The sequence below is a fragment of the Leptosomus discolor genome, chromosome 25 (genome assembly GCF_034619465.1).
Source record: "Leptosomus discolor isolate bLepDis1 chromosome 25, bLepDis1.hap2, whole genome shotgun sequence".
NCBI lineage: Eukaryota > Metazoa > Chordata > Aves > Leptosomiformes > Leptosomidae > Leptosomus > Leptosomus discolor.
The window spans coordinates 5062971-5079080 of NC_141415.1; the positions used below are offsets into that span (position 1 = coordinate 5062971).

Sequence of the window (16110 nt, forward strand, 5' to 3'; positions counted from 1 at the left end):
TTGAGCGTGGAGGATCGTTTCCTGGTGATGGTTCAAGGCTTTGCGGGCACGGACATCACTTACATCAACCGCTCGCGCATGGAAGGGCATGAGGTTTTGAACCGGCTGCTCGTTTTTAGGCCAGGTAGGTAGAAGGAGCAGGAGCCCGTGGTCCCTTCGCACGCTGGCTGTGCGAGGAAGGGAACTGTGTTGTTCCGGCTGCTATCCCCTACCCCAAAGCATGAAGGGAGCCCAAAGCATGAGGATCAGCATCTTTCCAGGCACCGCCGGGTGGGAAACGCACCGTTTGCTTCACAGCATCGTCTCCAGCTCTCTTTTCAGGCTGGGGTGACGCTGATTCAGGTCTGTGAAGTCCCCTATGTTGTCCCCGCAGGCTTTCTGGCTCATCTCCTGGGGCGGACAGGGTGAAAAGTTCCCCGAGGCAAAGGAGCTGGGGACGTAGCCCGGCAGGCTGGCCCGAGCAGGGAGCAGCAGCCCGCGCTGCTGCGTGCTCCCGGCCCCTCGCCCCGCGAGGCTCATGCTGAAGCTCGTGGTGGCGTGGGAGGCCAGCCCGCCGTAGCAGCAGCTCCCCGCCGCGCCGGTGGCACGCGCCTTCTGCTTGAAGTCCAGCGCCAAGCTTCTCCGAAAATGGGCTTTCTTGATCTCCGCCTGCACCTGAAGGAGAGATCAGAGATGGCTGCTGGTGCCCAGAGGCAGCAAAACAGGCATCCCTTCCTTTCCCCATGGTTTTCACTCCTACTGATTTTTTTTTTTTTTTTTTTTTTTTTTTTTTTTCCCCTTCCAAATCCTACCAAGAGGGATGGATCCAAGTTTTCTCCTCCGGTTATCCCAGCCTGGGGGCTGCGGGTTAACTTTGCCGCCCTTAAAAAGGCTGGAACAGGGAGTTCAGCTGCTCAGGCTTCTAACTTACCTCCCCGTTGCAAAAGCAGTAGATAAAAGCCACAAAGAAACCCTGCCAAAAGAGACAGAGGTGGAGTTTGAGACCTGAGCCGGGATGCCGTACGTGTTCCTCGCCCCTTCCCGGATGAGCACCGCTCGGTGTTTGGAGCAGGCAGGCAGCCCCGTGGCGGCGTACCTGAGAGGAGTTAAAGAGCATCTCGTAATGCATCTGGATCTGCCACAGGACCCCGGAGACTTCGGTGTAGGGCATGGCCATGAACACCACGTAATGGACTCCGAAAAGCGGCATCAGCACCAGCGTGGACTTGAGCAGTTTCCTGAGAGGAGAAACGCTCTGAGCCGCTAGCCGGGACCTGCCAGCCAGCCTGCAGCCCCCATGCAGGCGTTGGGAGGCGTCCTAGCGGAGAGGGCAGTCGCTTTAGGTTCTGCTGCTGCTGCCGTGGCTGGTTTGTGCATGTGTCCAGCTTGGAGAAGCGAGCAGGCAGAGCTTGAACTCCTGAGCCTGCCGTGCTGCTCAAACTGAGCTGCCAGAAGCGCCGGCTGCCATCGTCTGCCACCCTCCCTCCCTCCTGCAGCCATTCCTGCGCCTCTGCTCTTGGTTCACGACGCCCTGGGGAGCCACCTCAGCTCAACAGGCTGAAAATGAGCCAGACCAGGGCCAGGCCACGGTTTTGCTGCTGCCAGCACTTGCCTGTACTGCTGCCGGGGGTCCAGCTTCCCCGTGTTCGTCTCCCAGAGCTTGGAGGCCAGCACCCGAACGATGTTGAGGAAGAGGAAGAAGTTCACCTGCCGACAGACACCCGCTGCGGTTTTGTGGCCGCAATGACCTCGGGTCTGCCCGAGCAGCCCCCGGCACGAGGACAGGCAGTTCTGGGTGAGCTGCAGGCAGGGACGTGGGGGTGATGCTGTGGTCAGAGCAGGAAAGGGACCGGTGCCCCTGGATCCCTCTGCATCACCTGGGCCCTCCCTGTGTGCCGGGGTGGCTGGGGACACAATCCCAGTGACCACAAGCGAACAGCTCTGGGTCTCTGTTGATCCCCTTTCCCCAAAAAAGAATTGGGAGATTCAGCCCCGGGATTCTTACCACGATGGCGGCCAAGATAGGGACTTGATAAATCCACTTCATGTTCCCTGCGCTGAGGTCCCAGCACCTGAAGAGACCAGTAAAGAAACACCTTGGAGAATCCTGAAATCACTGGTAAGGAAAATTGCCAGCTGATGGCTCCTTGTATCCCCCAACCAACATCCCCATCCTCCCACCCTTCACTCCCTTCGTGGAGTTTGTGGAAATCTTGACCCAACTGCAGCCATGCTACAAACGTTCGTAACCATCACAGTGTGGCAAATTAGTTTTAAATTAGCACTGATGTTCCTGAAGGCTCCTCGGCCAACTCATCCAAACCTCCTGCTGTAGATTTGGTGGCCTTTCTCCTTTCAAAATGCTTAACTCTAGAACATGCCCTTTAGCATTCATCTTTGCATTGTTTATTGATTAATTTACGGTGTAAACCTGCATCCCTCTTCCTCCCAAATGCAGAACAAAACCACTATCGGTTTGGATTACTGAGAATTTTGTGAACAAGCCTTGTACATGTGCTCCCTCCTCTTACTCTTTCTGGAAATTTTCGTTTTCAAAAGTTCGGGTGCCCACAGGTATTTTGGGAACATTTGCAACCAGTCTTTCCCTCCCCAAAGGACTGTCGGAGAAGGTGGACCTACGTACTGTGTATCTGCCAGGGAGGCCCTGACGCTGGCCCAGACAGACACAAACACAGCAGGGAGACCTGGAGGGGCAGGAACCAGAGTGAGGAGCACGGACGAAGCATCGCATTTGCAGACTGAAGCAGTTCCTGGCAGCTGGTCTGCATCCCACTGCCCTTATCTGGGCACTCGGTGCCGCTCAGCCACGGCTGACGCCACAGTTCCCAGCTGGTCTCAGGGGCCACAGCGTGGGGTTGGGGTCCGTGCTTACCCCAGCCGATGATGATGAGGACCCACAGGTAGCTCTTGTTGGAGAGGAAGGCCATGAAGATCAGGCTGTGAAGGTAGAGACCTTCCACCAGGATCCAGTAGTGGTTGGTGGCCAGAAAATAGAGGAAGAGAGTCACCACCACCTTGCAGCCAACCTGTCAGAGAGGTGCCCATATCAGGCTGTCCCCTGAAAGCAAAACCTGGTGGCTTTTGCCCTCTGGCCAGCAAAACCCAGGCTGTGCCCCACAGGTGGCTCACGTTCCTCCTCTTGCAGGGAGCTACATCTCCCTGGGGTGTTCCAGCGTCAGACGTAGAGCAGCTGCTCTAGGTCTTTCCCACAGGAGAGGTATTTCCCGTACCAGGGCACTCGGAGCTCAGCTGGCCTGCGAGACCGATGTCCCCTCTGGCTCTGATCTCTACTGTGATGCCAGGATGGGGAGAAGCTGGGCAGAGCTGTAGGTGGGCCCTCATCCCTCCCCAACTGCACCGCCCCTGAGCAGCACAGCCCCGATCTGGGAGGACGCCAAGCGCATCCCCCTGCACCAAGGCTCCTAAATCCCCTTTTCCCCTGATCCTGCCTCTGGTCTCAGCGCGCCACTTGCCAGGTGGCTCCGTTGTCCTGGCGAGGGACCCATTTCTGCCTTGAAGTCGTCCTCCTGCATCTTCTCCGTCTCGCTGGCCAGCGTGTTTGAGTAGAGCACCATGTCCTTCACGAAGATGAACACCGCCCGGCAGATGAAGGAGGTGAAGAGGTGGACGTGGATGTAGTTGCGTGTGCAGTGCAGGCGCCTACGGAGAAGGGGGGCGACATGAGCCCAGCCCCAGCTGCCCAACAGCTCATCACATGTGGGCTCAAGCCATTGGGGGAGTCCCAGAAGTGACCTCCAAGGTGTCAGCCCTCCCGTGGGCACAGAAGCCAGATCTGGGGTCAAGGGGGGTGTCAACACCTTCAAGAGCAGGTTGGAGCGGGTGGGGAGCTGGTCATACCGGGTGTGGTTTGGGCTTTGGGAAATTATCTGACGTTTGTGGTGGGGTTTGGGGCCTGTTCCCGCTCCCTTAGGGGCTGCTCCCCCTCAGGGGATTGTGTGCGGGCGATGGGGAGAGGATGGTTCTCCCCGACATGGGGATGGGGCTTTGGCTTCTCCTTACTTGAAGTACGAGAGGATGCAGACGGCGACGATGAGGGAGGCCAGGGAGATGGAGTAGCCGACGGTGTACATGAGGTGCAGGCGGTCAAACACCTCCTGGAAGAGAAGGGCTGAGCTCCATGACCCCTCTGCAGCCCAGGCTCCCCACGGCCTCTGGGCTGAGAGCACGGGGGTGCAGGGCTTGTTTGGGGAGCGGAGGGGGAAGAGCCCCCTGCTCCCAGCCATTCCCCTGGCCTTTGCTGCACTCTTCCCAGGTGCCCATCCCGACCCCTTTTCCCAGCACCCTTGACACGAAAGGTCACCTTCTCGCGGCTCCGGCTCTCGGAGGAGAAGAGCAAAGCGCATTCGGTGTAATTGGCCCAGGTCTTGTTGGTGCTGAGAGCCATGGCCCAGGTCCCGTAGGCGCTGCAGTACCTGTAGGCATGACCTGGGAACGGCGACGGGGGCTGTGACAGCGGAAGGACCCGCGGGAAGCCTGGACACACCTCCCTGCTCAGTGGAGGATTGTCACCGAGAGGAGGTCGCTCCCCGCCCAAACACAAGCACTTACCCTTATGGTTGAAGTCGTAGATGTAGTCGGGGCAGGGGACCGCCACCTCCTGGCTGGGGGAGCCCTTTGGCCAGCAGATAATCCCGTCCCACTCTGGAAGGCAGCTGGTGTCTGGCCAAAGAGCAAAGACACGTCTCGCGTCTCAAAGAGGGCCGGGGCGTGCCGCCGGCTTCCCCAAGCGCGCGCTGGACCAGGGCGAGGAAAACGCTGCCACACGATCGCCCCTGGCCTGCAGAGCAGGGGGAGCCGCGGGGGGGGCGGGCAGGGGGACACGTCCCATCACATCCCACCTCCTCCAGGGGTGGCCAATGCCCCTTCACTGCTCTCCTTTGTGGTGTGCGGGGGGCGGTCTGGAAAATGGGGCGGCCAGCGCTGGCTAATCAGGGTGATGATTTGATTAGTGCTTAATTGTGCCCAGAGCAGCCAGGGTGCCAGGAGCTCTGCAAGCCCTCAGGAGCCATGTGTCCCTGGCCCCATCCCACTCCCATGGGAGGGGACAGCATTTCCCACGATGTAGCCAGCACCGCTGGGCCATGCGCAGGGGAGGGACACTACCTTTGATCTGCTCCAGCTGGGCTTTTATGTCTCTCTGACATTTCTCCTTAGCTTCTACCAGGAGATAGATCTGCTCTTCTTTTGTGAGAACATCATCGGGGTCAATCTGCCAAGACAAAACCGAAGTGATGACCCCACCGCCTCCACGTGGCTTGGCTCAGCCTGGCGGTGTCAGACGGCAGCTGGGCTCAGGTCTCTTCTTTGTGCTCACAATTTAGAGATTTATCCTCCCTGGAAGACCTCGACCCACCCTGGTGATCTCCATGTCCCCCGAGAGCTGCTCGGTGACATTAGCCACCTGTGGCTGGGACCCAGGATCCAGGAGCTGGGAGCGAAGGTGCTCTGTCCCAGCAGCACCCTGAAGGTGGCTGATGAGACACCCTCAAATGCTTCCTGACTTGGGGCAGGACCCACGTCGCTTCTGCTGCCACGAAACACCCTGTTTCTCCCTGTCACCGATGCCTGAATCCACCAGCCAATTAACACCAAGTCCAAAAGCACAAGGGGCTCAAGGGCCGTTATGGGAACATCATCTCCTGACATGGAAACGCCGCTTTGCTGAACCCCGCAGCGTGGTGGTGTCGCCCATTGACTCATAGCGTGGAGCAGGACCATCCTTGGGACAAGAAATGAAGGTCAAAGCCTCTTCAAGAGACGGGCAGAGAAGACAGGAGCGCAGGTGGAAAATGGACGTGCTGGTAGGCAAAGCTCGTGGAACAGCCGCGGCACAGCCGTGGTCTCCCAGCCCTCCCCAGGTGAGTCAGGTCTGCGTGGCTTTGGGCAGCTTCAAACAACATGGGGAAGAGAAAAGCGCTGCCCGCCTTCCTGCCCTCATTTTTCCCCCTTACAAGGCTGAAGCTGGCCACGAGCCGCCCCTTTCCACCCTGTCCGTGGTCCACATGCACGTCCGTTCGTGTTTCTGTGCTAGAAATTCATGGCACGTCGGGCTTCTGCCCCGGCTCCCTCCCACCCACCCCACCAGCAGGGCTGGGTGTCCCCGTTGCCCACCCCGAGCCCTTCAGAGCCGGGTCTGGCAGCCCCTGGGTAAAGTCGCCGGCCGGGGCTCTGCAAACGAGCGGGTGCCCAGCGCCGGGGGCAGCGCGATGCAGCCGGGTGCAGCCTGCGGCGGCTGCAGCCTCCGGGTCGCACCGCACGTGCAAACGTCTTTTGGGACATTTGGGGCTGAGGTGCTTGAAGGAGTTTGGAGCTGGGAGGAGGAAACACTTTGGAAGTGAAAAGGAGCTGGGGCGCAGGGGGTTCGTGTTGGCTCCCGGCCTGCCCATGTGTGAGCACGGCCAAATCCTGCCCCAGGGGGGGCACCCTGAACTCCCGTCCACGCTCTTCCCAAAAGCAGCCGTCTGGGTGGGTGGATGGGGGGGCTGGTGAGGGGTGCAGGGCAGGAGTGGGGGTCCTGGGCTTTGGGAGATGCACTGGGCGCACCCAGCTCTGCCCTCGCCGCATCCCTCCGGCCTCGCCCGCGCTGACGGTAAATCGCCCTGCTCTTTCTGTTCCCCTGGTGCCTCCGAGGCAGCGAACCCTGCCCTGGATGCATCCAAGAAACGGAAAAAAAAAAAAAACATCACATCGCGGTTGTCTCTATGGCTGCTGGAAAGATTTTAGCAGGAGCGGAGAGGCTCTGCCCTCCCACCCGGCTCCTGCCCGGCAGCTCTGCGGAGCGGGACGTGCAGCCGGGGGGCACGCAGCCCCCGCCCGGAGCGGGATGCACAATTAGCAATATTTAAAGCCGGGAGAGGGACCGGAGGAGCCCACGGGGCCACGCAGACTTACCAGGGCCCACACAGAGCTCAGGAGGCAGCAGCAGAGGAGAGCCACCGTGATACCTCCCACGGGGATGGGTGCCCCCATGGTCCCACCGTGTCACTCGGGTGGGGACCTCAGGGATGGCGAGCTGGAGAAAGCAAAGCCTTCGCCTGGGCACAGCAGCCTGGGCAGCCCGACTCACTGCCAGCGCGAGGCTGTGGGTGATGGAGAGGGCTGGCTGGTTCGGCAGGACGGAGCATCTTCTGGGAGCACCTTCCCGGCTGCCGTCCCCGTCGAGGCGAGGTGGCGGCGGTGGCACAGCCCGTCCCTGGGAGCTCAGGGCTGGGCGAGCACCCTGGGGCGAGTCCGCTGTCCCCGTGGGCACTGCCCCGGCAGCGCTACAGGGATCTGCTCGCCGGCTTACCAGGTACGGGGGGTTCTCCCCCCACCATGCTTGCTCCCACTCAGTCGCCACGTCTCGCCTGCTTTAAGCAGCTCCTGCCGCATGTGCAAACAATTCCCGTTCAGATGGGGATGGCAGAGGTTTATTGGCTTAGCCCTAGGTGCTAAAATCCCCTTCATTCAAGGCAGATTCCTCTTCTCTTTTCAGAAACTTCTCTCACTGCCTGGTGGCTCATTTTTCAGCTGTCACAGCGTCCCCCCGCTGCCCCCACACTGCTCAGTCCCCTCCAGCCCCAGACTGGTCTCAAGGAGCCAAAGGACGGTGGGGAAAATCGCAGCGAGGTGGCTGGAGGTGGGGAGGCAGAGGGTGCAAGCACGTGAGCATCACCTCGGCACTGATGCTCGGGAGATGGGATGTCTTTCAGGCAGATGCCAGTTTAACCCTTTTCTTTCTCTTGGGCGTTTTTTGGGGACACATGCTGTGTCCCACTAGGACAAGCACCTCGCTGCCTTTGTGCATTTGCTTTGCAGAAGGACCTCACTGCACAACTGCAGTGGCCAAATCAGCACTGCACCAGCAGGCAGGAGCAGGCAGGAGCAGGCAGGGCAGCCAGACAGTCCTGGCAGCGGGGAGTTTCCATCCTGTCTCGCGCACCAGTTCAGAGCTGGTCCCACTGCGGCCGACACCGTCCCCATCAGAGGGGTCCCTTGTCACCCTGCATCCCCTCGGCAAGGCCCCAGGGCTGTCCCCTGCGTTTTGGGATCATGCAGATGCCCGGCTTGTTCCCACCACCCTGCCAGCTCGAGCACCTTGTGTGACCCCAGCAGCCCAAGCGGCCCCCTGGGGAAATGGGGGCACAAAGCGGGGAGTCCTCGTTCCCCGAGCAGGTCGTCATTAGTGGGATGAGGCTGAAACTCAAAAGCCCAGGAGCCTCAGGCTTCCCGCCCAGGGCCTCTCCCCTGGCCCATGTAGTGCACGGCCGGGCACAGCTATTGCTTCCTCCGTAAATGCCAAAATCCTGCACGGAGCAGAGCCCCCGGAGTCTCCCGCAGCGAGGGAAGGCGTCTCAGCCGGCTGAGAGAGCAAAGCAAATCCAAATGACAGCACCCAGGAGGGGCTGCTGCTCCCCCTGATTAAACCAGACAGAAAAAGAAGCCTCTCGGTTGCTTTCCCTGCCACGGCAATCAGCTTTAAATCAAGGAGGGATTAGGGGCATCTTCAGCAGCTGCCCGTCTCCCCAGCCCGATTTAGCCACCGCCCCGGCCCATCGCGTGGGTGCCGACACCAGCCCGGTGGCATCGCTCTGCCGAGCGGCACCGCAGCTCCCGCGCTTGCTCATCGGGAGCCTGCGCGGGCACGGAGGGCAAGAGGAGGGATAAGCAGATAAATTGCAGGATTCATGTTTTCTGAAGGCACTTCTGGGTACCGATTTCTGACCCAGAAGCTGCTGGGGAGTGAGGACGGAGTTAAGGTGAGGTTATTTTGGAGTCGCTGGATGCTGGCTGAGGAGGAGGCAGCAGCTCAGGGGCTATTTGATTCCCACTGCCAGCGAAATCTGACCCAGGCTCCGAGTTTGCAGTTAGCAAAACATGTTGGGTTTGGGTTTGGGTTTTTTTTTTGCTAAATTACTTGCTATATTATGGATCTGGAAAGTAATTATTGCAAATGACACCCATCCAGCCCCCTCAGCTCCCCGAATCCGCTCTAGCAAGTGGGAGATGACGGCAGACAGCAAATTTCCCAGCAGTTTGCGGCTGCTCCCTCCTCCTGAAAGACCCCCGTAACCCGGCTGGTGGCGGCTCAGCCTCCAGCTTGAGCAGCGTTTTGGCAAGGAAGAGGCTGGGGGGGGGGCTCTGAGGACAGGGCTGAGCTGGTGACGGCCCCTGTTCCCTCCTAGCCCTGCAGCAGCTCCGGAACAGCAGGATTAGACCTACCCGGTCATGCCAAGCCTGAGCCGTTGCGGTACAGCGTGGTCAGCCTGACTCAACCACCTGAAAATACAAATATAACTGTGTTTTCTATAGCTGTGTGGAAACAAAACTTAATACATACACGGTGTGTCCATAGATCAATGTACAAATATAATGTCTCAGACTCCAGCCAGCACCAAGACCTCGTAGCTCTCGCACCAGGACTAACAGCATCTCGCAGGACCCTGTTCCACGCAGCGGTTTGGGACCATCCCTGCAGCCCAATTTAAGCAAGTGCTGGCCGGGGAAATGAGGCAGCGTCTCCACAGCAGAAAAGATGCTGTCATCTGTGGCAAATAATTTTTTGTTCTTTTATTTCTGCTACCAGAACACCAGCTCTGGGACCCGAGTGCGAACCGGAGACGGGTGTTTCGCCTCCTGTGCTCCGTTGCAATCTGGGTATGTTTAAGCTGATGGTTTAGGATGTCTCGGTGTAACGCTCGAGCCCCATTTTCTGGGATGCTGAACTCGACGACTTCTTCTGCCTCTTCTGCAGGTCTTCAGACAGTTGGGAGAGGAGGGTGAGAGCAGGAGCATCTCCCACCTCAGCCTGCCCGGCGCCTGGAGGGGAGATGAAAGGAGACCCTATCGCCCGCTCCGCCCCGCAGGTTTTGGGGGAGCATGGGACGAGTGGTGCAGGGCTGTGGGAGACCCCGAGCTGATGAATTAAATGCCTGGCTTCAGCCATCGTCTGCATTACCCCTCATTAGCCACCCTGACGGAGGTAAGCACAGCTTCTCGCCTGCAGCCTGGCCTTTTCCAGGCCACAAGGTCAGCCCTGGAGAGGGACTGGGGCAAACCAGACCCTGAGCATGAGGCCAGGGGGATTGTTCAGAGAGGACTGAGCTCCTTTGAAGCAGCACTTCATAAATCCTGGTCTTAAAAAGGGCTCTGCAGCGTCCGCCCTTGCAGGCCTGCCTAAAAACAGACACGCTTTTCCCGTGGGTATCGCGGCAGGTTTATCAGCCGTCGTGTTGCTATTTTCTTGCCAGGCACCCGGGGCCGTTCGCGGTTTGGTTTTCAGCGATCATTTAGCAAGTAGCCCCCATGCAGCCCACCCGGTGCAGGTGCTGGAGGGGGAGATTGTCCCCCCTTTTGCGGCTGGGGGGGGGGGGTTTTGCGGCTGGTGGCTTCGATGTGCCGGGAACTGATGACAATGGGCAATTGTCAAGTTGGGGCCCCTCTCGTTTGAGTTTTCTTCCTTTTATAGTAAGTAGCAGTTGCTCCAGCAGCTGGCCTGCCCCTCCGGGGTGAGGACAGGGCTCCGTATATAAGGGAAGGAGCAGACTTTGCCTTTCATCCCTCCGTTCGGCTGCTTCGCTGGGCGGCACAACTCATCCCTGCACCTTTGCAAAGACCCAGCGCGATGCCGCTCAAGAAACCTGACCCGAAGAAGGAAGCAGCCAAACCAGCTCCAGCCCCGGAGCCACCCAGAGAGCCTGCCTTCGACCCCAAGAGCGTGAAGGTGAGTGAGGAATGCAGACGTCACCGTCTTTCTCTGTGCCTGTCATCTGCCAGGAACAGGCGATGCAACGCGCCACACAAACGGCGTTAAGCCAGGCTGAGAGCCAGGGTTGGGAGGGGAAAATTATCAGGCTGCATCGATGCAGAGTGATGCTCTCCTCGCTGGGGGGATGTTTCAATCCTCCCCTATCCAGCCCTGCACAGCCCTCGCCCAAGGAAACAGCCCAGAGCTCTGGCTGCGGAGTCAAACACCCCATAGCTCCTGGCTGAGCCCCCGCGTCGGGGCCCCGGCAGCAGTAAAAAGCTTTTCTGCCACCCACTGTCTCCACCCTAAAGTATTTCGCCTTCTGAGTTGTCTCCTGCACATGAGAACATCTTTTATCCAAGTTTCTACAATGGGAGCTCACGTCTTCTGTGGTTCCCCAGGATATAGTTACAGTTTTAAGCCAGAGCTGTGGCGGGAGAGTTGTTAATTGCAGGCTCAGCACGGAGGCTGTTTAATCGCTTGAACTAGGGACCAAGCCTTGAAATAACATCCTTTCCAGCCAAACCAGCCCTGACTGTGGTCCCAGCATCCCCACTGCCCGCCCACCCCTTGTCAACTGTGCTGCTGCCGGCTGCGCTTCCCGCAGGGATCTCGGCTCCGCAGCGAGGGCGGGAGCATTCCCGGACACGGCGTGGATACGGCCCCCTGCCCCGAGCCGGCTGCGGAGGGAGATGTCCAAACACGGGAGGCAGCCCCCTCGTTACCCCGGGGGTAACGCAGCCCTCACGCTCTGTTCTCTTCTCCCAACAGATTGAGTTCACCGCAGAGCAGATCGAAGGTAAGCGCAAACTTCACCTTCTCCCAGAGATGGCATTAGAAACGGGGAGTCCTTTTTTCCAGGTAGCTTTTCACAGCAGACATGAGAGCCGAGGCCCCACACATCAAATCTCCTCCTGGGGGAAAGCCCAGCATGGTCCAGGTACCCCGTTCCCCCCACCCCAGCACACTGCTCATCCTCCAGCATGGGCTTGTGAGGTTTCCTGGCCAGGCAGAAGGGACATAGGAAATCAGAAAGTCGTGTTCCCCAACAAGGGAGACAGTAAGGAGGTGGGGAAGAGTTCTGCTGGGAAAGGAGGAGTCAGGAGATGGAGACAGGAGCAGTGCTGGAGGTGAGGGGGAGCCAGTGCAGGGATTTAACTGGGACTGCAACGCAGGGCTGTCGGGAGCAATGAATGGATCCTGGCTCCTCGCTCTGCGCTGCGTGCCCCAGCCAAGAGGATAATCCCAGCTTCAGAGCCTGGCAGGGAAAAGGTATTTTTCCATTCCCGGTGAGAGATGGTGCGTGGTTCAAAGTCTGGGATTCGCGTGGGAGGAGCAGCCTCTGGCAACGCAGGGGCAGCTCCATGACGAGGGGCTGAGCTGGGGTTGGGATTTCTCATCTCTCCATGGACAGTTCTAACGCCTCTGTACAGACTGGGGAAGGGACAAGACCTAAGGGCAGATCTTGGTGGGAATACTGGGAGAAGGAGATCCAGTATCCTGCAGGCTTGGCCCCCAAACCAGCTTTTGAAAGGAGGAAAGAGAGCCAGTGGACATGTGAGCAAGTTAAAACGTGAAGGTATTTGGATTTAAACTGCAATGACATCCCAAACCATGTGACGTGCTCCCGTGGCTCCGGGTAGCTGAGAGTGGACATCACTGAGCACCTTCACAGCGGTGCCTCTTGACCCAGGGACTCGCAGGCGGTGATGTCCCTCCCTGGATCCCCCCAGAGCCAGGTGGAGGGATCTCACCTGCAGAGATGGAGCTGCTGTGAGGTCAAGCGGGATAACAGCAGCACCCCGAGGTGCTGGGGGGGACGATTGTGGACAGGACTACAGGGACACAGCATGGACATCGTGGTGCAGTGCCATGGGATGGTGAGGCTCAGCAGAAGATATAAAGATGCCAAGTAGAAAACAGAGCAAATCCAAAGCCCTGGGCAAGGATTGCCACCAAACCCAAGGCAATGCCTACCAGACCACGATGTCTCCATCACCACGTGGAGACTGCGATCGTCTCATCCCTGCCAACAGCAGGAGGAGCAGCAGCTCCGCTTTGAGGGAACTATCATGAAGATGATGGACCAGAACCTGGAATTCATTAGTGCCATGGACAAGAAACTCATAGCTCTGAGTGCTCACGTGGACAGGCTGGAAAGGCTGACTACCTGCGTGGGGCGGGCAGCCAACTGCTCAGGCGGACTCACTGGCTTGGAGGCAGCAGGATGAAATCCAGAAGCGTGTGGAGCATCTGCTGCAGGAAAACCACCGTCTCACTGCCTGTATGGAGCAGCTGGAGAGGCAGGTGCCAGCTACCAGCCTCGGGGTCCTTGGCTCGCCTGCAGAGGAGGAGGATAAGGAACCGGCAGGTGTGTTTCCTGGAGGACTGGTTTCCCACATTTTGCACCTCGACACCAGTGAGGAGCCTGTTGAAGGGGAGAAGATCTTCTGGGCTTGAAACAAGAGGCAGCAATCAGGCTCTGAGCGGCGCAAGTGCATGGTTGTCCATGCAGCCAACATCGGGATTAAAGAGAGAATCCAGCAGCAGGTCAGAAAGCTGAAAAGCATCATACACAGAAGGAAAGCGATCGTTGATTGTTCCTAATTTAAGCCTCCTTCCTCCAGGTAAAAAGTAACACTCAGTGGCATGATACTAGGTGGGAATGAGCTTGGAAATGAATCTCCTGTGTCCTTCCACACAGGGCCAGTGTGACATGTGGTCTGCAAGGCCGGGGTGGACATGGTCACCCTGGCCCGAACATGAGCAGCGCCGTGCTATGTTGGCCTGGCTGGGGCTGGGGGGATGGCAGCAGAGCGGACAGGGTGTTGCAGGTGTCACGGGGGTGCAGCAGGCGGGTCACGGGGTCCCCAGGAGGCCTGAGTTGAAAAGGGGAAAAGCAAAGGGGATGTTCTGCAGCAGAGACAGCAGCCTACACCTGCAGCTGGTGCTGCCAGCACAAGGTGGTGCAGGAATCCCAGCAGGATTTGTCCAGCCAGCTCCACACGGGTGGTAAAACCTGCTCGAGAAGCTGAGCGACCCGTTGAAGGAGTCTGGCGAGCTCCAGCGGCTCGTTGCCCAAGCAAGCTCAGGGCTGCCTGCCCTGGGCAGCAGCGAATGGTGCAGAGGGCACCCACCACACACGTGTCCATCCCTGCCCGGCGCACCGGGCAGGACCTGCTTCGGTGGGGTGGGAAATGGGGTCGGTGTGGCAAGGGACAGCTGAGCTCTTCTTCTCCACAGAGTTCAAAGAAGCCTTCAGCCTGTTTGACCGGACGCCCACGGGAGCCATGCAGATCACCTACGCGCAGTGCGGGGACGTCCTACGGGCACTCGGCCACAACCCCACCAACGCAGATGTCCTGAAGGTGCTGGGCAAGCCCAAACCAGAAGGTGACAGCAAACTGGGGCAGCGGGGACAGGGTGGGACAAGCCATCCCTGTGCTCCCTGGCAGCAAGTGAAGGATTACGTCCCTGCAAGATGCAGTAATTGGGAAGGAAATGACGCAGAGAGGCTTAATTCCTGCAAAATTCCTTCACACCCCCTCCCTGTACCACGGCTGACGTAAGGGATAGACTGTCCTCAGCTTGGGATGGCGGCAACTGATGCTTAGCAGACCATATCCTGAGCTGGTGCAAACTGGTGTAACCTGATCACTCCCAGTGCAGCTGCACTGTCCTGGTTTTAATTTTTGGCTGTATCAGCAGTCTGTGTGCAGTCCCCAGATGTTAATACTTTAGTCCTCATATGGATCTTCCCATCCCAAATATAATATACTAATAGTCCCATCGCCTTGTGGGGTTTCTTCCCTGTACTCAGATGGAAATGAGACCAGGAAGGTTAAGTAGGAGGTCCTCAGAGGCTGACTTCAGTGCAATGAAGTTAATCTCTGACCCCATCTCCTCTCCCCCTTCCAGAAATGAACACGAAGATGCTGGACTTCGAGACCTTCCTCCCCATCCTGCAGCACTTCACCCGCAACAAGGAGCAGGGCACCTTCGAGGACTTCGTGGAAGGGCTGCGCGTCTTTGACAAGGAGGGCAACGGCATGGTGATGGGAGCCGAGCTGCGCCATGTGCTGGTCACGCTGGGTACGGGCTGGCCCTGGGGAGGGGAGCAGGACACAGGCCACCCCTAAGGTGTTTTTGGGCACATGGCTCGGGTTAGTTTGCTGGTCTCACACATTGGAGAGACCCTTTGTATTCTTGCTGCTTGTAGGCTTTTGTAGGAGTGAGTGGCTCCTGAACATGTGGCCTTTTCCATCTTAGGCCACAGCTTCATGCACGATCCAGGTGAGATGGAGAGTCTGTAAAATCCTCAATTGTCAGACAACTCTTGCAGCTCAGTCCTCTTTCCACAACCTCCCACCAGCATTCCCCAGTCTGTAGCAGCGCACAGCTCTTTTTATAATCCCCATTTCCTTCCTCTGGTGGCTTGGGCTCTTTGGAAGAAGGACAGGAGGGTCCTGGTGGGCTGAGAACCCTTCCCCTCATCTCTCCATCCTCCTCCTCCAGGGGAGAAGATGACAGAAAGTGAGGTGGAGCAGCTCATGGCAGGGCAAGAAGATGCCAATGGCTGTATCAACTATGAAGGTAGGAGCAAGAGATGCCCATCGGGGCTGTCCCAGACATGGTCATCTTGTCTTAGGGAGCAAAATGTGTCCCTTGTGAGGACACTGGTGATCTCCGAGAGGGAGGTGTGGACCACCATTCAAAGCCTCTCTGAGGAGAGCTGTGAGACTTGTCAGCTGGGGTGGGAACAAAGCTGTTGCGCCAGTGATTTCCAGTAAAAGCAGCTGAAGACAGCATGTTTCCAAAGGTTTCAGGACTGTTTTATCCCCAGTTTTGGCACCGTTTTGCTGTTAAGCTATGAAAAATAAACAAAGCCAGCATCTTTCCCAGCAGAAGCTAATTGGGAACATTTGGAGACCCAGATTGCTCACTGCTCCAAGAGGGTAAAAATCTGGCATAGGGGGTGGTTAAATCTGGGAACCCCTAAAATTGGAGAGCACGGAGGAAAAAAGGGTACCCATTTCCCTTGGCCTCAGAAAACTGGGTATAGTGGTACCTGCTCGTCTCCAAGAGGGGTTTGGTATCACTCTAACCAGGTTTGAAATGGCATGTGAAAGGTGGGAACAGAAGAAGGAATCTCAGTCCTGGCAGAGCACATCCTTGGGGTGCCCTGGGCTGGGGATATCCCCAGCCGCCTCTCTGCCCGCCCCACCACAGCTCACGGCATGCTTTGGCCTCTCACGCTCTCATTTCTCATTTCCTCCTCAGCTTTTGTCAAGCACATCATGTCTGGCTGAAAGAAGAAACATCAGGTGAGTTTATCGGGGTCTCCCACTGCTTGCTCCAAAATC

At 58.1% G+C, this 16110-nt stretch overlaps 2 protein-coding genes across 3 annotated transcripts; one reads left to right on the forward strand and one right to left on the reverse strand.

The window, feature by feature from the left end:
• Positions 1 to 291: 291 nt before the first annotated feature.
• LOC104353454 (parathyroid hormone/parathyroid hormone-related peptide receptor-like) lies at positions 292 to 6990 on the reverse strand. Its single transcript, XM_086478175.1, has 13 exons — positions 6913 to 6990; positions 5125 to 5230; positions 4570 to 4680; positions 4322 to 4446; positions 4021 to 4115; positions 3474 to 3660; positions 2873 to 3026; positions 2624 to 2684; positions 1985 to 2051; positions 1592 to 1686; positions 1076 to 1217; positions 911 to 952; positions 292 to 654 (listed from the first exon to the last, which is right to left on the reverse strand). The coding sequence occupies exons 1-13, from the start codon at positions 6988 to 6990 to the stop codon at positions 292 to 294; spliced, it is 1626 nt and encodes a 541-aa protein (XP_086334301.1).
• A 3619-nt stretch (positions 6991 to 10609) lies between these two features.
• Positions 10610 to 16056, forward strand: LOC104348945 (myosin light chain, embryonic). 2 transcript variants are annotated; one of them, XM_086477930.1, is made up of 6 exons: positions 10610 to 10723; positions 11519 to 11546; positions 13991 to 14170; positions 14666 to 14839; positions 15263 to 15340; positions 16028 to 16056. In XM_086477930.1, the coding sequence occupies exons 1-6, from the start codon at positions 10625 to 10627 to the stop codon at positions 16054 to 16056; spliced, it is 588 nt and encodes a 195-aa protein (XP_086334056.1). In that variant the 5' UTR covers positions 10610 to 10624. The 2 variants fall into 2 exon arrangements, with proteins under 2 accessions (XP_086334056.1, XP_009952647.1); XM_009954345.2 differs by having other exon boundaries at positions 10625 to 10723; positions 13991 to 14140.
• The last annotated feature ends 54 nt before the right edge of the window (positions 16057 to 16110 follow it).